General features: G+C 43.2%; 1 protein-coding gene and 1 non-coding gene across 2 annotated transcripts in view; both read left to right on the forward strand.

Annotated features, from left to right (window-relative positions):
- The first annotated feature begins 2,175 nt into the window (after window positions 1-2,175).
- UTP20 (UTP20 small subunit processome component) overlaps window positions 2,176-22,689 on the forward strand; it is a 107,052-nt gene continuing 86,538 nt past the window's right edge. The window contains exons 1-10 of the mRNA XM_083182218.1: window positions 2,176-2,362; window positions 7,344-7,424; window positions 10,314-10,380; window positions 13,888-14,020; window positions 16,645-16,833; window positions 18,727-18,808; window positions 19,374-19,511; window positions 20,384-20,539; window positions 20,960-21,106; window positions 21,190-21,324. Coding sequence (XP_083038344.1) covers window positions 2,318-2,362; window positions 7,344-7,424; window positions 10,314-10,380; window positions 13,888-14,020; window positions 16,645-16,833; window positions 18,727-18,808; window positions 19,374-19,511; window positions 20,384-20,539; window positions 20,960-21,106; window positions 21,190-21,324 — 1,173 coding nt within the window. The 5' untranslated portion in view covers window positions 2,176-2,317. The remainder of the gene's footprint in view (window positions 2,363-7,343; window positions 7,425-10,313; window positions 10,381-13,887; window positions 14,021-16,644; window positions 16,834-18,726; window positions 18,809-19,373; window positions 19,512-20,383; window positions 20,540-20,959; window positions 21,107-21,189; window positions 21,325-22,689) is intronic.
- LOC146076322 (U2 spliceosomal RNA) lies at window positions 4,551-4,733 on the forward strand. Its single transcript, XR_014473740.1, has one exon. It is a non-coding gene; the product is annotated as a U2 spliceosomal RNA (small nuclear RNA).

Raw genomic sequence — 22,689 nt, forward strand, 5'->3', positions numbered from 1 at the left:
CATCAAATGATTTTTCCACAGGGCACCAGTCACTGCAAGCTAGGAATAGCCAGGGATTTACTCCGTCACTGTGATGAATACAGGCATATGCGACCTGCTGCTGACATCATACACCCTCCCCTAAAACACTTGGGCATGCCTGCCTTTTCCTAGGCAAATCCAGCATTTTTTTCTGGCACATCTGCTTTTTTTCTTAGCACTTCCTCGATGCCACCACCAGACACTTAAGGCCCATACACACTGGGTGACTTTGAGCTGAAAGTCGCTCAAATACCAAGTGTGTATGCCCCAGCGATGAGAGCTGCTGCGCGCTCCTGCATCATAGCCGGGAAAGCCGCTCATCTGCTGGTTATACCAGCAGATGAGCGGCTTTCAGGATGACTTTGCATAGCCCTCCGCTATACAAAGCCGTCCTCCCCCCGCCGTCGGCACCGGGCAGGGGGAAAGCCGCTCAGTATGTATGCACTGAACGGCTTTCCCCGCAGCGATGATTAGCATCATCGCTGTCCATACACGCTGGGCATAGTCGCCCAGTGTGTATGGACCTTTATGCCCCTTTCAGACCGCACTTTAAAAACGGTATATTGCCGTTTTTTTACCGTTTTAAAACGGTAATGTGTGCGGTCTGAAAGGTGCAGGACCACTTAACCGGTTAGAAAAAAACGTTTTTTCTAACCGGTTAAAATGCAGGGTCCTACCCGTTTCAGAACCGGTATTTTAGGCTCAAAATCGGTTCTGAAACGGTATTTAGGACCCAGCCAATGAGCTGGGTCCTAAATTCAGCACAGTGAATACTTAATGAGCGCTCATTAAGTATTCACAGCACTGGAGCCCCCCCGCGCGCGTGTCGACACCCCCCGCGCGCGTGTCGACGCCCCCCGCGCGTGTCGACGCCCCCCGCGCGTGTCGGCGCCCCCGTGTCGACTTACCCCGTGCCGGTATCTCCGTTGTGGTTCCCGGCACTGCAGCTCAGTATGCTCGGAAAGCACTTATGAAAAAAGTGTCTTTCAGAAAATGGCTGCCCCCATACGAAAGACAGTTTTTTTAAACTGGGTTTCCTATGGGGCAGCCATTTTCTGGAAGACACTTTTTTCATAAGTGCTTTCCGAGCATACTGAGCTGCAGTGCCGGGATCCACAACGGAGGTACCGGCACGGGGTAAGTCGACACGGGGGGGGGGGGGGGGGCGACACGCGGGGGGGTCGACATGCGCGGGGGGCGTCGACATGCGCGGGGGGCGTCGACACGCGCGAGGGGGGGGGGAGCTGCACGGAGGGGAGGGTTGAAGGCTGCACTGGCTTTGACCCTGTATTTGGAAAGTTTCCAAAAACGGGTCTGCCAGTGTCAAAAAATCGGCACTTAAACGGTAATATACCGTTTAAGTGCTGCGGTGTGAAAGGGGTTTTATCTGGCAGACCCGTTTTTGGAAACGTTTCCAAATACAGGGTCAAAGCCAGAGATGCGGTCTGAAAGCAGCATAACATACTTCCTGTCAATCACCTTCGAAATTGCTAGATTGATAAAAAAAATGAGGATTCCTTTGGTAGCGGGCATCATGCACACGCATAGTAGCCCATACGCATGCGCAGTTCATCATTAACCGGCGGCTGTGCGAATTCGCTCAGTAGCAATCAGGTTTGAATCAGGCTATGACATGAGAGCATTCTATGATAAAGTCTGAATTATCCCAGCTGATACAAACTTTACATAGAACTTTAAATGTATAAACTACACATATAACACATTTCAAATATTGATGTTTAAAGATCCCATTTAAACAATAGTTAATAGAAAATCCTATAAATAATTGTTAGAAAGATAAACAAAACACATACGTTAGAACTATTAATTATTGTAAATGCCACATTTAATTCAGGGGCCAATTTGTAAATTTTACAGAATTTTTCAACTCATGGGGCTTATGTGGAAGTCGGTCTTTGGATTAGATTCGGTTGACATTTTTGACAGTACCATAGAGTAGGACAAAATGAGAGTTGTATATTCGAAAATAAGTTCTGTAGATGTTTTTTTCTCTCTCTCTCTTTTTTTTTACAGTGAGCCAGCCAACCTGACGATGCATGATTGTTGCTAGCCAGCCATGTTGTGTTTGGCAGGTGGTTGGCTGGTTAACAGCAGCGTGCAGACACTTTCGGGTTTCCGGAAATCCTGTGTTGTTCTCCGTCACTGGCTGCTCCGGGCAAGATGGCGGCGCCCTGTATCTAGCAACGTGTGCTGCTGGTGTGGAGGAGAAAGCGCAACAATATAACACAGAGTCCAACTGTTTATGTGAAATACGTATATATATTTTCCAGAAGCCATGAAGACAAAATCGTCCCACCACAAGACCGAGAACACCTTTAAGGTAAAGTTTTGCTCCTGTTCCTCACAGTATATATGTACCTATTAAGCTATTGGCTGTCGGACTATCTCAGCATGTTCTAATAAGTGCAATTATTTGCATTCACATTAATATATTTGTATTCATTAAGCATGCTAACAGGACCGACCACTACACATATATTCCAAGCTGGGTGTTCCAAAACTAAAATGTATCATATACTGTATGTCTTTGGATAAACCACTGCAATATGAAAAGCACATTGTCCCCTCCTTTGGATGACTCAGTGTATGAGGGTTGGTATGTGTTTGATGGAGCATTATTACTATTACTGGAAACTGTAAATAATCAGTTGTAATGTATTCCATATCATATGTGCTCCTTACATCTTTCCTTTAAGATCCATGCTAAATACTGTACTCTGCTATTGTGCAAACATTGTTTCCTGCATGTCATCCGATAAAGTATGCATTCTACATGATTAGCCTACTTCAGTTTGTTACAATCATAAAACGGTGTGTGTGTGGTTTATTGCGGTGGTTAGGATAAGCCGCTAGCCCGCTACACATGTGATGTGCAAACTATACAATGTTGTCAACGGCTTCCCCTGAACTCCCAGTGATACAATATACCTGTAGTGTGTACGCACTGAAATCTTGCAAAAGGTATGTCAGTGGCCACATCCGTGAAACTGCTGTCGCTGATATCCTTAGATTAGGTCACATGTATGTGTGACAGAGGATGTAAATTATGACATGTGGGAGTGTGCATGTAGTGCATACATTACATGCTCGCTCCCTCGTGCATGTAGTGTATGCACTACATGCATACAATGCATTTTACAGCTCCAGGCTTTAGAGCCGGGTGTGGTATATTTCACCGACAGTCGGGATTCCGACAGTCATTACTCAGACGTCGGAATCCCGACTGCACGGCGCGGGAAGTGCAATGAAGCCCCTTGCGGGCTTGCTTTGTTCGCCATGCTGCGGGCACGGTGGCGAGCTGCGCTTGCCACCTATTTTATTCTCCCTCTATGGGGGTCGTGGACCCCCACGAGGGAGCAGTTGGGATTCCGTTGTCGGAGTAATGACTGCCGGAATCCCGACTCGGGGAGCTGTCCGGCACCCTTAAAACCCAGGAGCTGTGAAGTGTTGGACCATTTTTTTCTTGTGGTAAGCCCACCACTATTGCGCTTTAACCCATAGATTTTGGATCAAGTGCCTCGAGTTATGGTTTAATGTGATGTTGGTGGTTGCACTAATGCCAGAAAGCCCTTATTGTGGATTTCTTTTTGCACCTCAGGAGGGTGCGAACGGAAATCCATGGTGTGTTGAGCCTGCAGGATTATCACAGGTTGAGATAAAATATCTCTGGGCACTGCTACAAGCCTGCTATGTGCACCCTGGTTAATTGAATATGTCTCATAAATGGAGAGAACAGAGGGCCTTGTGATAGATGCAGTGATCGTCGATGCTGTGCCTTTGGACATAGCAGCAATACTCAATTATGCTAATGCAGCAGAATGAATCTCCTGTGGGCTTCTCGATTCCCAGTGCTGCTTTCAAGTATGGAGCCATGTGAGTAAGCATCAGCTTCCTTATAGTGACTGGTGATAACGGGTCAACATGTCAATCATGCTGCAGGTAAACGGAGTCTGTGAACGACCTCGCAAAAGGAGACTGGCATATACGTAATATAAACCCAGGGTATGTGCTAATGCTAATCTCTTAAATCAGAGATGTATGCAAAATATCACATTCCGTATATCTCCATATATCCCAGAGTTGGGATGGTAGTGGATTGACCATTAGGAGAAGAAGAGGTATACTTGGGTGAAGAGATGTTTTTTGACAGAACCTTGGAATGCTGGGAGAGCGTCTGACACAGGGGTAGGTAGGGTTACCACCTTTTCCCTTTAATTCCGGACACATATTTATTACACAGGTTCTGTGGCTGGCTGGCTGACTTCAAGACTCCATTTCACCTGGTTTTAAACTTCCACAGAACCTGTGTAATTAATATGTGTCCGGAATTAAAGGGGAAGGTGGTAACCCTAGGGGTAGGGCATTCCTGAGGTTAGTAACCGCACAAACAAAATCCTGGAACCATGTGTGAGAAGTAGGCTTGATAAGTACATACTGCAGAAGGTAGTACCAATATAAATATTTATCTGCAAACATCACTTATTTCAATTACGGTAATTACTATACTATTCGCTTTTCGGCCTTTTGGCTAAGATCAAGTGTAGTATCTGTTCTTATCAGTCGGTATGGACTGGCCTTTGGCAGAGAATAGAGAAAGGCTGGACTGAGTAGCTGCTCTGATGGGGGACCCCTGTGTGTGGGACCCCTCTTTTTTGCCTGGGAGTGGGGAAAAGTCTGGCTGAGTACCTTCACCTCTGCTAGTGGTAGGAGGTGTTGTTTCCGTAAACCCACTGGTAGGAGGGGGGGGGGGGGAACACTGGGCCTAGTAGTTTGGCTCTCTTGACGGGGTTCGTAGCCCCCGAAGGATGAGACAGCGAAAGGCTCAGTCTAGTATCCATTCCCAAGGAGCGGAGAAAGGCTGGGACTGAGTAGATGGCTCCTATTCCAGAGGTTCGTAGCCTCTGATGGGGAGACAGCGATAAGCCCAGCTTAGTACCTTAACCTTGGGATCGGAGAAACACTGAGACTTAGTAGATTGCTCTTCCGAGGGGGCCGCAACCCCTAAGGGAGTCTTTCGAAAAGCCCAGTGTAGTACCCATTCCCATGCCAGGGGCTGGAAGGTGCCCTACGATGGGAGCAGAGAAACACTTGGTCGGACGCTGATCGGTCGGCTGCCTAGGGCCCGAGGCTGCACTGTGCCCCCAGGGAAACTCGGGGGTGCCGAACCTGCACGGGTGATCCCAAAAATCACCTTGCACAAGTAAGCACTTGCACTGCGCACTTCCCTCTAGGTTAAGCTGCACGTCCTTACCTCGTCCTTTTGGATGGGGTAGGACAATTTTTCACACCCCACCCCGGCCTTCTGGCTGGGGTCCTCTATATTATTTATTTCTCCTTCTCACGTTTGTGCACTTTTCGCTTTTCTGTAGTTTGTCACTTGTTTTTTTGGGTTGTGTGGTTGACCCTTATGGGCCTACCATTCCCCAATGTGCCGAAGCTCTCATCCTTTTGGGGAGAGCTTCGGTCCCCTCGAGGGCGACCCCGAGCCGCAAGGTGGAGGGAAGCCTAATGCTGGTCTCTCCAAACCTTCGGGTGCGGAGGACCCACCGTCCTAACCCTTCCGGGGGTTGAGGAAAGAGGGTACCTCTGAGCTCCGGCAAAGAGGACCCACCGATCCCTATTTTCCCCTTCTCTGCCTTACGGCTGAGAGGGGTTAGGGGAAAAACAGGGCCCTTCTCCTTTGGGAGAGGGTCCACTCGATCGCACGACCCCCCTATGCACGTGTTTAGGCGGGATGCGGTTAATTTCCCGGCGGTCGGGATCCCGGCGGTCGGAATCCCGACACTGGAATCCCGACCGCCGGAATCCCGAAACTTTCTCCCTCCGTGGGTGTCCACGACACCCATAGAGGGAGAATAAAATAGCGTGCCGAGCGTAGCGAGGCACCGGGCCCGCTGCGTGGCGAGCGCAGCGAGCCCGCAAGGGGGGGCGATCCATGTCCCCCCCTTGTCGGGATTTCGGCGGTCGGGATTCCAGTGTCGGGATTCCGACCGCCGGGAAATCATATCGGATCCGTTTAGGCACAGCACTGGTGGTAGGGAGCACACCTCGGCTCCTGAGTTTTTTCAAACTCAATTACTATCCTATTCAAATAATAGTGTTTGCCGGTATTTTTCATGTCTTCTATAGTAACTATAGGTAAGCTTTCATTTTAAAAGCTCCTATAGTATATGTTTGTGAAGAATGTCTGTATTTTTAAATCTGCAATGATTTACGAGGCAAAGTTAACTTGGTTAAAGTTTTTCTCTTGGAACAATAATCCCAGTGTTAATATTTTAGTTGATTTTGTAAGGTGACAGTGGTATGTAGCATCACACAATAGGGAAATCAGAGCGTATAAATATAAAAGGGATATACAAGGTAGAAAAAATAAATGCAGTAATGATTGGGGGGATCAAGGTGATGTTTACTACTGTGCAGGGTGCTGCTCAGTGAGGAGGACAACATACTAGACGTGATGTATATCTACAGCCCAACAAAATGCAAATATGCCCCCCTCACCGATCAGCACCCTCCAACTAGGTGAGAAAGATTACATGTAAGTGGGAAAATAGCTGAACCAATACTATAGAAATATGTGGGTGATATTGGAACAGTAATGAGGGTGTACTGGTAATTATGGTAGCATATAGCAATGTGATGAGTTATTTAAAGATTTGATGACTTGGGGGGGAATTCTGATCAGGTGTGGTAAGCAATTTCACAAATAGGTGCAAGATAATGGTGTGAGCAAGAGTATTTTTGAGGTAAGGGTTGGTTGTGTTGAAGGCTTTGTACGTGAGGATCAACAGTTTGGATTCTGGAGAGTGAGTATCTAACATAGTCATTTGCTGAGTAGTGCGAACAAGGAAGATTAGACTTGCTAGGATGGATTTAACCCTAAAGGTGTTCATTGAAGTAGTTCATAAGTGAAATACTGAAGTCTGGATAAGCCTTTACCTTGCAAGACTGGGAGAGCAAGAGAGAATGGATGTGAGGAGTTAAGTGTGAAATGAAGACAGCGGACTTAGGAGAATGAAGAAACTGTATTAGCGAGATTTATGGATAGGTAGTAATCTATTATTTTTTTTTTTTTTTTTACACGTTGATTGTAAACGTGGAAGAAACCTTTTTGTTATAAAACACTGTTTGGAAATTAGGTTATAAAATTATTTGTCAAGAAAAATTCCAGCTGTAGGTGAAGGAGAAGTGTCTTTGGTCGTAATTACCCCCACTATTTGATGGGTTTATGATCAAGAAAACTGTGTGATCAATGCTATTCTCATTATAGCAATGAATAATATGTAATTTCATGTTTCCAGTTTCTGACGTTTTCTGAAAGACTTGCAAATGTGAACATCGACATTATACATCGTATTAACCGACAAGAAGGCTTATCCGAGGTAAGTTATAGCAGTTTGGTGGTAGATTTTGCAGGTTAAATGTGTCTCTTTAATATAACTTTACAGACTTCCATAAATTGTGGCTTTAAACTTTGGTTGCGCCACAATGACATTAAAGACCGTCACCCCCACCCCCCACTCGGTGACAGGTGCTCGTTACTCACCGGGAGGCTGCTGTATAAAAAGTCAGCAAGTATTACTTGTGCCTGTGTAAACTTATGGATCAAATTCCTTATTGACTTATGTTCTGGATGTATACATGTGGGATGCTTTATTTATTTTACATATTATATTTACATATATACTTATATCAAAAAATGCCTTTAAAGAAAGTTTTACGTAATCTGCTCCCTTAGGACCCTATTCTAGTTCACTCTTTCTGACAAAATCCTTCTTAGATGTCCAAAACCATGTGCACTGGAGAGAGAATTAGATTTGGGTGGGGTTTTACTTCAGTGAGAGCTATATTGCAGTGTAAAAATAAAGCAGTCAGTATTTACCCTGCACAGAAACAAAATAACTCACCCAAATCTAATTCTCTCTGCACATTTTACATCTGCCTCCCTGCAGTGCACGTGGGTTTTGTCCTTCTAAGAAGGATTTTGTCAGAAAGCGTGAACTAGAGGCCCCTTGTGCCCACTGGGAGCCTAATGTATCCAGCTCTGAGAAGCAGTATGTATTTGTGCTTTGACATGTATTGTACTGTGGGTTAGGGATAAATATATTAATCTAAAACCTATAAAATCATTTGTAAATCTGAAATACCTGTGCGACTGAAATTTGATTCATCAACTAAACTAGAAAAAAAATTGCTAGTTTGATACCCACATTTTTCTATGTATGTATAAATCACATCAGAATCAGAATCAGAATCAGAATCAACTTTATTGGCCATGTATGCTTGCGCACACTAGGAATTTTTTGTGGATTTACAGTGCAGCATCAAGCAGGGATGAAGGTGGGGGGGTGAAGGCATTACATATATTACATTAAGACATTACATGTGGGGAACACATACCCGCCGAGCTGCACAGCGCCTAGGCAGCCATCAGCGGCGCCACTGGTCACTGCAACAGCCAGGAAGGTAACATTAAGTACAGTTATCACATAGGGAGGACATACCCACCGAGCTGAACAGCGCCTAGGCAGCCATCAGCGGCGCCACTGGTCACAGAAACAGCCAGGTAGGTAACAATACAAGCAGAGAGACAGTACAGTTATCACACATGGAACATATTTGGCCAAGCTGCACAGCGCCTAGGCATGCATTGCCTTGTTACATAAAGCACACATACACATTGCTTGTGGAGTCATCCAAAATATTAACAGAAGCCAGACAGGAAATATGTATTACCAGAAGGGGTGCTGCAGCACAGTCCAAAAAATAGGGAATCCATACCAACTGCCACCCCAAACACTGGCAAATATCACTGGCTGGGTATCCACTATTTGATTTTTTTGGACTATCATTTATTTGTTTCAGATGAGGTTACATCTTGTATGATTTTTATGTGTGTTTTTTGTGGGTTTTGTTGTTCTGATGCCTTTCATAGTTTTTGTCTTTGTAACCATCATTTGTATAAATAAACATAAGCTGGACTTGGTGGGCCATACATCTGAACAGCAATTCCCCATTCTGCCAATTGGCGGACATTGATAATTGGTAATCCATCGAATAATCAGGGGAAAACCCGCTTGTTCAAAGTTCCGGGCTCCCTGAATTTGATAGTTATTGGTCAGAATCAATTAATCGAAGATTTTTAATATGTTTGATATCCCTGATAACCTGAGCCAGGCATCGTCAGTACAGGGAATTGCTCCTATGGTTGCCACATTTTATAGGCCTTATAATAAAGGCTTATGAGCACCGAGTGTATACAGAGATCAACTTTGTAATGTTAAATATTCAGGACCTTTAAAGTAGTACAGTTTGCACTTTAAAACAATGTGGATGTCAAAGAAGGGAATCGAATAACCTTTGGTACATTACTACGGGATAATTGTTTCACCACGGACTATCCAATTTGCCCCGATAAGCCGGCGGTGGCCGCAGTTTATCAGGGTTTTTTTTCAACTGATTCAGGCAGGCAGAACAAAATTCCTGCCACTGTGTTTCAGCCACTGAAACACAAGGTTTTCATAAGGAAATGTTTTTACAGGTGATCTAATTTTGTAGCCTGTTTTAAAGAAAAATCTGTGAAATATCTGGAAAAAATTTACAAGAAACTGACTTTTCCCACCTGATCTACCTAATTGGATACCCTCCAATGTTCTCTTTTGGTTGATATTAATTTAATTTTATTTGCTTTTATAGCATAGAAAACACTACTGTGCCTATGTTTTTGGGGTATTTATTGATTATTTTTTATTTTTTATTTTTTTATTTATTATTTTTTTCAGTTTCTTATATAGCGCAGCAGATTTCGTTGCGCTTTACAATAGTAAACAGTGATAAAACAAACTGGGTACAAAAGACAGACTTGGGGGTTAGAGGGCCCTGCTGCAAGCTTACAATTATTTAATGCTTTCTGCGAGCTGTGACAGCGAGCAGGGCTGCCTGCTCGCTGTCACAGCTGACAGGGTCCGTATTCAATGGACCTCCTGCATACGCTGTTTCCCCTTCGCTAGGTTTTTGGAGCGAGAAGGAAATGGCGTGTGCAGCTGCTAAAATAGCCAGACTCGCTGCTAAATGCTAAAGCGGGCTCCCTACTTTTTGAGTAAGGTGAGTGACCGGCGCAGGGGTTTAATGGTGATGATCGCTTGTTTTACCCCCTCACCGGCCACATTGAATACACCCCATTGTGGTCAAATTGTTTCCTGACTATTGAAGTTTTTTTTTTCTATTTAATACCTAAACTAGATTAACTCATATTTTATTTGTTTAAATAGGATGTCGAAACATACTTCTATGAAGGTTTACAGAAATGGAGGGATCTAAACCTCACTCAGAATTTTGGTATGTACATTGTGTTTTGGAATTTATTGAGCAAATGCTGTAACTTAAGTAACTAAAAGGATTGTTGGAAATATTCATAAACTTGAGAGAAATTGAGGAATTCAATTGGCCAAGTTAAAAGTCCACAGCTAATTGATACCCAGGGGTATATTCAATTGTCCCTGATAGCTGGCAATAGTGGGGATTTTTTTCAACCTATCTGGGGGCAGGAAAGAAAAAAAATCGCCTCTAACTGATCCTTTTTGCGGCCACGATTGTGGAAATGCATGGATCTGGGAACTTGTGTAAAGTGCTGTTTTATAGCGTTAAAACATATTGCGCAATTGACTTTCCATTTGTGCATGTCCTATTATTGCTTAATATGGGTTTGTCAGGTGGTCCCTGGATCTAAAGACCACATTAACCATCAAGCAGCCATTCTGCATTTGTCGTCATGTACCATATTGCACCTCATGGGTTTTAAGTATTTAAGAAGACTGTACATTGAGATTGTGAATGCATTTTGCCATAATACTGTACTTGTATGCCCCTATGTGAAAGAAATAATATAATTGTTGCTTCAGAAGTAAGCGATAACTTTTAATTCCAACTACTAAAACAGGATCTTAAGAAATGTACTAAGATGTGTATTCTACTTCAGTGGTTCCCAACCTCGGTCCTCAAGGACCTTCAACAGTGCACGTTTTCCAGGTCTCCACACACAATCAAAGGTGAAATAATTAGCTCCATCTGTGCTCCAGGAGACCTGGAAAACGTGCACTGTTGGGGGTCCTTGAGGACTGAGGTTGAGAACCACTGTTCTACTTCACACGTGATGTTGCTATGGGCAACCAATCAGATCCTGTCTACTATCTTCTAGAGCAGGCATGTCTAAACTATGGCCCTCCAGCTTTTGTGAAACTATAAGTCCCATCGTGCTTTGCTACAGTTTGGCTATTAGGGAATGCTAAAACTATTGAAGGGCATGCTGGGATGTGTAGTTTTACAACAGCTGGAGGGCCAGAGATTGGACATGCCTGTGCTAGAGGGTGCTAAATAAATAAGAAATAGATTCTGATTGGTTGCCCATAGCAACATCACATGTGAAGTATAATACACATCTTAGTAAATGTCCCCCTATATGTCTTGTTCTCCCTCCTAATCCTCATTGTTGAAAACGACAGTACAAATGCTGTGGTTAACTTGTCAACATTGTCCAATGTTCTGTTATCTTGTTTTTGACATTAAGTGATCTATTATTTATATTATTTCTGACTTCTTGATCACTTTGGATTAGGCCTGCTCAATTCTTGGTCAATTTCTTCATTCCAAGCCCTGATAGGTAAAGGATTAGAATATCCATCAATTGATTTGCTACTGTAGCTGAATGGAAACATCTGACCTTTTATGTGATGCTGTGAACTGTGTGCCTAGTACATAGAGCGGTGTTAGGGAAGTGTGTCTTATTACTTCCATGTAATTGCCTTAATGAAATCTACCACTGATTTTACAAGCTGCCAAAGTGCTTTGGTTGTTGTGAATTTACTCTGCAGCTAAAAGGTTAATAACCGTTAGCTACGAGACTTATTGCCTGTAACACATGTAACTGTTGTATTTCTGTGTCATTAAAAAGCACATACAGATCTATTTAGTCATATTTTGTGTGTGTGTTTTTCATTTCTTTCATCCCGAGGTGAAGGATGTTGTCTGTTTAACTTTTCTGGTCGATTTCATGATTTATGAAAAAACAAACAAATATTGGAGGTGTTACTTTTTAGCAATTCAACAAATCATCAAAACAAAATATCTTTAAATAATGACATTACTCCTGGAAAGTGAGTACGACTGAATATCCATCCATTGCAGATGCACAAGAGGGGAGTGACTGCCATGAAGACATGGGTCTTCAAACTGTGGCCCTCCAGATGTTGTGAAACTACAAATCCCAGCATGCCTTGCCACAGTTTTAACACTCCCTTATAGCAAAACTGTGGCAAGGCATGTTGGGATTTGTAGTTTCACAACATCTGGAGGGCCGCAGTTTGGAGACCCATGATCTAGAACACAGTAGGATGGTTGGTGCAGGCCCCCCGTAGCTCTTAAGGCCCATACACACTTGCTGAATTTCTTCGGAAAATCGCCTAGTGTGTATGCCCCCCAGATTGCCGACTAGCGATGATGCACGTTCCCAATCATCGCTAGCAATGTGGTTCATCTGCTGGTTTTACCAGCAGATGTAGCGATGATTGATGGTTTACCATCCATCATCGCTGTGTCTGTACGCTGCCGGGCTGAAAGATTATCCACTTTCAGCCCGGCGGACCGCCCCACGCCGCCCCGCCCCTGCCTGTCATAATACTCACCCTGTCCGAGTGCTGCTGCGCCGGCTCCACACGTCCTGCTCCGAGTCCCCAGCAACACTCCCTGCTTTCTAGCCCCACCCCTTGCCCTGCTGATCACGGAGCACTTCTCCCTCCAGCCACTTGGCAACACACTCTGCTGGCCCCGCCCCCCTGCTCTTCTTAACACAGAGCAGGGAGTATGGCTGGCCACCAATGTTTAATGGGTACTTGTTTCCTAGCACGGCGCCCAATCTTTTGGCCGTAGTACATCTTATACAATCGCATCGCAATCGTGGATCTTTTAAAATGTGTCAATGAGTAATGAATGCACCTGCCGGGTGACATGGAAAATGTGAACTGTGTGGGGTCCTGAGGACCGAGTTTGAGAAACCCTGATCTAGAACAATGGAAATATAATCATGCACAGAACCACATCATTTTTTTATACTTGCTAGCTTAGTTATTAATCAAATGGTTGTACTTAACCCTTTGAGTGCCAACATCTGTGAGAGATGTGCAAAATATCTGCTAAAAATACCTGCTCACATTTGTTATATAGATTCAAATAAGTGTTGTAAAAAAAGTTTATATTTCCTATATAAGGTAAACATTACAGGTCATTATGATGAATAAAAATGTTGCTTGGCAATTTTCACACCTATTTTGCCAAATTCACTCGGCACTCAATGGGGGGTATTCAATGCTGCAGCGAGCGGCCGGCGAGGGGGTTAAACAGCGAGGATTGCAGAAACCCAGCGATCCTCGCTGTTTAACCCCCGCCGCTTGCTCGCTCTATTCAACGTTCTGGGGAAATCCTCGCCGTCACAGGACGGCGAGAATTCCCCAAAACAGCGAGACCCACGGCTACTGCAGAAAACTCGCTGTTTTTAGCCGCGAGTCTCGCTGCTTCTGGAGCCGCATCCGCCAATTCTCCCTCGCTCAAAAAACGGAGCGAAGGGGAATTGGCGTATGCTGAGGGTGTGTTGAATACTGTCAGGGTGAGTGGTGACAGCGAGCAGGAAGCCCTGCTCGCTGTCACCACTCGCAAACAGCATTGAATACCTGCCAATGGGTTAAATAAGTGCTCTTTATCCATTGCGATGTATTAGATATATTGTCTCTTAAATCGATAACTTATTGCTACTAATGTATGAACTTAGTGAAAGACTAATTGCCTGTTGTTCAGTTACATTCTACAGAGAAGTCGCAAGTAAATGCCAGTCATTCCATCTCCTGGTGTACCACCAGAATGCCATAGTGGAAAGTCTAAAGAACCACCTACAAGTGAAGAACAGCCTTGCTTTCCAACCACTGCTTGAGTATGTACAAATATGTGTCCGTCCTTTGCTATTTTTTTTCTTTTACTCTATAATGATGTTTTAAACTGGAATATATCCTCCGTGTCAGATAACACAGGGATGTTTATTTCTAGTCCAAAAAAACAGAAATTTTGTTCAAATTTGGTTGTAAAAACCTTAAACAAAAGGATAATTATAGACAGGTTCAAATTGAAGTTCATGAGAGCCATAACAATCTGTGTGTAGACGAACAAGTTCTTAGCATCTATAGACCTAAAGGATGTGTACGTCCATTTTCCCATCTGAGAAGAGCATCATTGCCTTAGATTTGCAGTGGGCCAGCATTATTTTCATCTTTGGGCTCTGCCTTTTTGGCTAGCAACAGCTCCTCAAATGTTTACAGAAATTTTTGGAGTTATTTTAGGGCTGATGAGATCATTAAGGGTCAAGATTGGTTCCTGATCTTGACCCTTAATGATCCCTTAATGACCAAAAACTCCTTTGCAAGGCAGATTCTTTTAGTTTGGATACTCAGAAGGTAGTGAAAGTATTGGTCTCACTGGAAACTGAATGTTCAAATCAGTGTTGCTTCCAAGTGAACGCATGTGGTTATTAGAATAAGATTTCAATATTTGCCTGGAATAGGTTTCCATGTGCATGGTCAACTGCAAGGATACGATTGCACTATAAGTGACAGCGGTGGAAGGATGCGATCGTACTTTAAGTGGCGGCGGTGGGTGTTGTGGGGGGTGTCAGCAATGCAGAATTTTCTAGGAGTGGTACGGGCAATGCAGATGCGTCCGCCAGATGTGGTGGCTGCGTGACCTGAAACGCAGCCACTGTGATGTAAAAAATGGTGGTGCTTCTCCTACCTGCACAGCCAGGCTGCGCAGGTATGTGTCATTCCTAATGGTCTTGCCTAGTGCGAGGTGGTCCCAGTCATGTGGTCGATAGCAGTAGCAGGTTCTGCTATGAACCTAAATAAAGCACATTGGATGGAATGAGTATTGTGGAGATCTGTCAGATGGACTGTGCATACTGCAACATCTGCAAGACTTTCAGTAAATATGGCCACTTTTGCAGTGGATCTGCATGATGGAATTCATGCACATGCAGAAGCAAACTTTTGACACTCGCCCACAACACATACAAATTTTATTTCAGCATTTAATTTTGGCAACCAGTCTCCCCACCTTTTCTGGAGCTTGCATGTTAGCACTCAACTACCTAAACAGTGCATACAAGGCAGAATCCCGCCCAATGTTCTGGAGCTCTGAAAGCTCTAAAAGTTGTCAGAATCTTATGTTGTGGACATATCTGCAATGCTCATTCCAGCAATAGAGTGAGATGTTCAGCAATTGGTGAATCTTTGTAAGCATTCCCATTCAAACGCCCAGGTTTTGCTTCAAATCATGTATATGAAATAGGTTGTCTGGATTTGTAGCTAGGAAGATTGGGTGCACAAGGTAATAAGTATACATCAAAGCAATGTAGTGTAATGCACTGAAAAAGGGACAAGAGAATGCTGCCCAGCTTTAAAGTCATGGACAGCCCAATATGCAGCTTTTACAGTGCGGTTATGTAGGTAGGCTACGAAGTACTACTTCCACACTTTTACTAATACCTATCAATGTCATTTTGTTGCATCCAGTAATACAGAGTACGCAATTCTCCATCTGGTTTATTATGGTGGATAATGCCATCCATCCCATTGTGGTGGACCTGGCCCTACTGAAGTCACTGCGGAGGATTAGCCAGGCATTTACGGCGGCGCTGGGCTTCCCTTTGCACACTTGCAGGGGTAGACAGCTGGCTGTTCTAGCATGAACACTTGTACTTGAGGACCAGGGTTGGGAACCACTGGTATAGAGGATCACCTAGTCCTATTGATCTTACCTTCTTCAGGTAATGATTGCACCCAAACTATGCCAAAATATTGTTCCCCGCAACATAATGAAACCAACATAGCCCATCATTGTTGAAAGCAAGTTCTTTGTGCGGTGCCTTATGTACACTTAAATGTTTGAATACACTGAAGGACGATTCAAAGGATCATCTCTTCTTCACCCACTGCTCAGCAGGCCATTGTCTGTGTTCTTTGCTTAGTTAAACTCTCAAACGTGCATTGTTAGGTGGGATGATTGGTTTACGCATTGCAAACAATTTAAGTCATGCTGTGTGGTATTCTGGTCAGACTGGGTATTTTTTTTTTTATATTAAACTGACTACTTGCATCACAGAATAAAATGTGGATGCGTTTCTGCCCACTGATGCTGTTTGTTTGCATGTGATCTTTTACCCTCATAGTTCCCTGCTGACACAACCGTAGACATTGTTGCTAGTCAAAAATTAACACATCTTGTATTGTTCACTGAAGCTCAGGCCAAATGAGACTGAGCAATCACTGTGCTAGCTTGGTAACCAGGGCAGCCCAGCATTCTCATGCATGGTAGCTCTGAAATCAAATGAGTTTCTGCATTAATATAACTTATTGCAATGAGCATTCCAGCTAATAGTTAATGCTCTTGTATATGGAGTCCAAATGTATTCCATTGCACATAAAAAACAAGTGCAGAAGTACTTTGTCTTAGTTTATGACATATACTCTAAAAAGATACATTAACTTTTGTTCTTATTCCATACAGTTTGGTGGTGCAGCTGGCTCGAGATCTTCAGGCCGACTTCTACCCCCATTTCCAAGATTTTTTTAAGGTTATTTCTTCCTTACTGGAAACAAAAGACACTGCACTTTTAGAGTGGTCCTTTACCTCCCTGTCTTACCTTTACAAGTACTTGTGGAGAATGATGGTTAAGGATATGCCAACAATTTACAGGTATTCACATTATTATTAAGGTTGTTTTATTTATTATATTCATATTGTCAATGATGAAATGTCATAAAATATAAATGGCTTATATTGCATTTGGTGATTACACTACATCTGGTTTGCTGTTGTGTGGTGTTTGGGTTATTGTGTAAAACTATAGGCAAGACGCAATCTATATCTATCGATCTACACACTCACTCAATCAATCAATCGATGTTGTCCGGCATGGCCTCCTAAAACAGCAGCTCTGTGGGTGCCTTCAAGGAGATATTTAAAATAACATGCAGGCTGTATGGCACTCCATCCATTTTTAGTAGCGTTAAAACGTTTTAATGTCACCCAGGACATATTCATCAGGCTGTGATATATTGGCCAGTGGAAATATTAATATATATTAAGACTGAGCCATGAGGTACTCGAACTAATAGAGGTAGCGATAAGTAATGTGGATTCAGAGAAACACTGAATGAGCGATTAGATAGTTAGGATGAGAACCAAGTGAGAACAAGCCTGTGTCCTGAAGGCATAAGGATTGTAGTGAGAAAGCAACAGTGTCAAGTTCAGCAGAGAGATCTAGGAAACAGAGGTAGATTTATTAAGCTCGGTGAAGTGATAAACTGTCTGGTTTTTATCACCGGCCAATCAGCTCCTACCTCTCGTTTTTCAAACCAAGCCTGTGACTTCACAGGTAGGAGCTAATTGGCCGTTGATAAAAACCAGACCATTTATCACTTCACCGAGCTTAATAAATCGACCCTAAAGTGAGTAAAGCCTCTTACACATGGGGTGATTTCTCCTATCCTGCATGCATGCTGAGCAATGTAGGCTTGGTAAATTGGTAAATTGCCCTTGTGCTTCCTGGAGACTAGATCGCCCATAAACAAGTAGCGACGTGTTTTGTGATCTAGACGGCTTGCTTAGAAAAGGGGTTAAAATCGCAGTGTGTGTGTATGCCCCTTAATAGCCTTAAACTTAGCAGTGGTCAGTTCATTAACTTCCTTAGTCGGTGCTGTCTGTGTGATATTCTGAGAACGAAAGCCTAACTGAATTGGATCCAATAAGTAGTAGGAGTTAGTGTGTGAGCCCAGTGTAGTCGAGTCTCAAGTAGCTTGGAGGGGTATGTGAGCTGAGAGATAGGGTCAGACCTTTTTTGTCGTAATTGGAGTGATCACTGCATGCTTGGGCAACATGGAAAGATACCAATAGAGAGAGATCACAGATTTTAGTTATAGTTATTATTACATTTTATTTATAAGGCGCCACAAGCGGTTCGCATCACCGTACATAAGTTGGGATGATCACAGAGCTCTTCTGATTTTGTGATGGTTTAGGATCAAGAGAAGAGTTGTTCGAGTAGGAGGATAAGAAGAATGTGGATTCTTGTGGTTTTTGGTATCACATGGAGAGATGGTGCCAGGGTGAGAGGTGGAACCCTGTGATTTTATTTGAGGAATAGGGAGATTTCGGCAAACATTGGGGGTGATTCAAGTCCTTTCGCAATCTAAATAAGGATGCAATGTGCAGTATGGGTCCTGCATCATTGTATGGCTACAGACATCATTTGTTTGGCAGTCTGCAGCCACTGGCAGGGAATGGGGCAGCGATTGTCTACGTTCTTCAAAGCAGATGCATGTCTCCTCCATTTTGTGGGAGTTCCAAGTCTAGGGTCTCCGTCATTCAACTCGATTTTTTTGGCCTCCGTGTAAGAGCTGTGCTGGGCGATGTGCATGTGGTCCGTTTCTGCATCCTTGTACGCAGCAGATGATCAAACATGCATGCAGTAGGCTTCTTTTTACACCAGATACCTCCTGCTTCATTAACTTATGTAAGCAGCAGCAATGCTTCTGGAAAATGGGATTGTGTATTCTAAGCTGATAACACCCTTTTCTCTTACTTCAGTTTATACAGTAAACTATTGGCCCACCATAAAGAGCACATACGAAATTTTGCAGCAGAAAGCTTTGCTTTTTTAATGAGGAAGGTAAGTAGCTGGCATCCAGACACTCTTTTCAAACTTAAAAATAAAAAGTCGTCATGTGCAATTAGTTATGTGAAGTTAGAGGAGAAAGCGTTACCGAAGGCAGTTACTCATGTGATGTAAAAAATAGAGGCTAGTATTTTAGGCAGGAAGTCTTCTCTGAGAGGATGAAAAGTTTCTGCTTTTGGGGTGGTTGGCTGAGTAATATGAGTCCCTGGGTACCCAGGATTAGGAAGTTTCTTAGCTACCAAAGTGCCACATATGTGACACTTAAAATGACATTAATAAAGTTTTCAATATCGAGAAAATATATATTTAATTTGCACTACCTATTTTTATGTCCTCATCGAAGTACTGTTTTGGCTAATGTTCTCATTATTGCAGTACAGCGATTATTAGTTACTTAGGTGGTCTGGACCGTTGCTTCTCTATCATGTTTTCTTAGCATTTCATATTGGTATCATAATTCCTGGAAAAGTGAATTCCAGTTTTTATTTCTCTGCTACAATACTGTTGCCTTTCTGATCTCAACACAATGATCTGACCACGGTTTAACTTTTGGTTTTAGGTGTCTGATTTGGACGGGCTATTAAATATTATGTTTTTGGATCTTAATGAACATCCACAAAAGGTGGATGGGTTGGGGCAGCTGCTGTTTGAAATGTGCAAAGGAGTCCGGAACATGTTTCATTCCTGTGCCACAAAGGTAATGAATTGGCTTAAAAAAAAGAATAAAATATATGGGGGGCAGGTTTGAACTGAACATCCTAATTTAAAAAATGACAAGAGTTGCTACCATGCTGAGACTTGTAGTGCTATACAGACAAAGGAAGAATTGCAGTTGACTAAACTGTTGGCTAAAAATATGGGCACGTACCACTGGACCAGCACAACCCAACTGCCCCAAGATATCACACAACTGAGAGATAGCAGTTTAAGGGGGGTACTCAATGTTGGCTCACTGCTGTCGGGCTGGCCCGTCAGCTGTGACCCTGTCCCAGTCTCGGTCTGCTCGACCAAGAATTTGCAGGTGGAATTCAATGTCCCGCGAGCTGTGGCTGGGAATCGGCAGGCTGCAGCCGGGAGCTTGTCAATTCCTGGCTGTTCCTGGGAGAACGAGCCCGACTGCTTGTGAAGTTGGGCTCATTCTGCCGAGATCACCTGTTCAATGCTGTCGGGGAAGACAGTATTGAATAGGGCCCCGCAGCCAACTCCCCCATCGGGAGACTTCTGCGGGAGATTAAATATCCCCCTAAGTGTTAAAAGGTGGTTTCATTCATAAGTAGCAACAGCTAAAAGTGTTTAATAACTGAGAGGTCATATAAGATTAGGAAAAAGGTGACCTTTATTCCACTGTGTGACTTTCTTTGGCCTGGGTGACAGATGACATTTCTTAAAACATAGGTATAAATTCTGTCCAAATGAATACAAGTTGACGTGCATGTGGGTGTTGATGCTTTGGTTTACCCGTACTACATATTTCTATATTCATGACCTTTGCAGGTGTCGTCATTATTTATTTGTACATATCCGAATTGCACAGTACAGATGTTTCAGCCTGCTTGCTTTGTTTGACAGGCCATACGACTGATTCTAAAGAAGATGGGACCTGTGACCGAGCCCAAGGATTCACTGCCTTGGAGTCTGGTGGGGGAGGCTTTGAAGCAGTTTGTGACATCCGCAACAATGTATATCCACAGGGAACACTTTGATCCACTGTACGATAATATTCAGGTACGGCTGCACACAAGTTACCTAGAAATAATGCACATTAGTAGTGTAAACGAAGAACAAAACTTACAAGAATCAAGTACCATCACATGATAACAATAGCATCTATCCGTTAGCATCATAAGGCACACATTATCAATGCTTCAAGCTTTCTGTCTAGAATTCATCTTTGGTGTTGAATCGTAGCTCACTTATGTAACGATTTTACGCTCTGTTTTTCGTCTGTGATACTGCAAATGTTTTCTATTTGGTAGTTGGAGAAAAGCAAAAGCACTGAAACTACTAAATTAGTGGTTTGGATAGGTGGAGAAAGTATGATAATGTCCTCTAAACCCTGAATCTTACATGACAGAAATTTAGAATATAGGATTAAGGGTATGCTTAGTAGGGTAACAATGTCAGTTCTGATTTTTCTTTTTCAAGGAGTCACTGCTGGAGCTTTCTGGGAAAATGGTTCATAGTCATGACACAGAATGCTCAGATCAGATAGAAAGGCTGCTGGAGGCATATGAAATCTTGGTGGAACACAATCGCGGTGCAAAGATCCCACATCCAGAACGCGTGTGTACGGTAAGTTTTTCTGAACAAATCACCCCGCTGATTTCCAGATGCAACAGCAGCTGCTATGTATGACCTTTGCTTTCTCTTCCCAGACCTTAACCGAGTTGCTGCAAACATCAAACCTTTCACCAACTTGCTGTAATATACTTCTGTCTATCATTTCTACTTTACTCCTCAATGAAAACATTACGCTGCCAATCTCTGAGATAAAAGAAGCCATAAATAAGGTACATTTATGTAATACACACATTTTGGAATGTGAATTTACATCTATAACTAGGTTCTGTTTATTAAATAAGGAGCCATAAACATATAGCACACAAAAACAACCTCTATTCAAAGTATGATTTAAAAAATATAAGGTTCAGAAGAGAGTCCCTGAAGGCAAGCACTTCTAAATTATACCAGGAAGTGAGATGACAGGCCAGCTTAATGGGGGCAGACAACGTACGGACATATGGAAGCCAAATATGGAAACCTTTCCCCAGCCCTTTTTTTCTTTATTTACATTCACCTCTGTTCAATCCATACAAAAATAAAAAGGAAACTTGTGATGTAGTAGAGTAATAGACACTGGTTTAGGGAAAACATTCAGACAAGTTTTTTTTATTTTTTGTAGCTGCTGCTAATTTAACCAATAATGAAAGGGACATGGAGCATGTTATATAATCTTGGAGATTTAACCATATGGTCTGCACCTGAGTACATGACCATAAACCATGAACAATATCAGCGTCAGGACTACCACATTTATAACAGTTAGTGGTCATAGCATTGCCTATTAAAAATGTAAGATATGACCAATGCAGTTTTTCTATGCATTTCAGCATAATATACTGACACTAATTGTTTATTAAGCTGCTTATATGCTTTCAAAAGAGATTTCATGGGTATAACAAAGTCTCTTTGCCCTTTCAAAAGACCAACAGTGCCTGTATCGATATTCTGTAAAGGGTGACAATGTATATAAACAGTGGAAGTAGAGAAGGGTGTACCCACAGGATTCGGCATGAAAAGCCGGCGGTCGGGATCCCGGCGTTCAAAATCCCAACGCCGAAATCCCGACAAGGGGGCCCGTGGGCCCGGTGCCTCGCTACGCTCAGCACACTAATTTATTCTCCCTACGAGGGTGTCGTGGACACCCACGGGGGGAGAAAGTGTCGGGATTTCGGGATCCCGGCGTCGGGTTTTTGAACGCCGGAATCCCGACCACCGGGATTTAAACTGCATCCAGTACCCACAACCCCTACAGAGTGAAGCATCTAAGCCAAGGTTCCTATCTTCCTCTGTTAATATTCTCTTCTCAAAGTCGGTCCTCAGGACCCCACACGGTGCATGTTTTCCAGGTCTCCTCACAGAATCAAGTGAAATAATTAGCTCCACCTGTGGATCTTTTAAATTGTGTCAGTCAGCAATGAGTGCACCTGTCAGATGACCCGGAAAACGTGTACTGTGTGGGGTCTTGAAGGCAGAGTTTGAGAACCCCTGATATATATAGTACATAATGCATAGATTCTGAATGAATATCTATCTCTATATAGAGATATACTGTGTGTAGCTCTCTCTTTATCTTGATAGATATATAAAATCCT

Source organism: Crinia signifera, chromosome 4 (assembly GCF_055691185.1).
Source record: "Crinia signifera chromosome 4, ASM5569118v1, whole genome shotgun sequence".
Taxonomy (NCBI): Eukaryota; Metazoa; Chordata; class Amphibia; order Anura; family Myobatrachidae; genus Crinia; species Crinia signifera.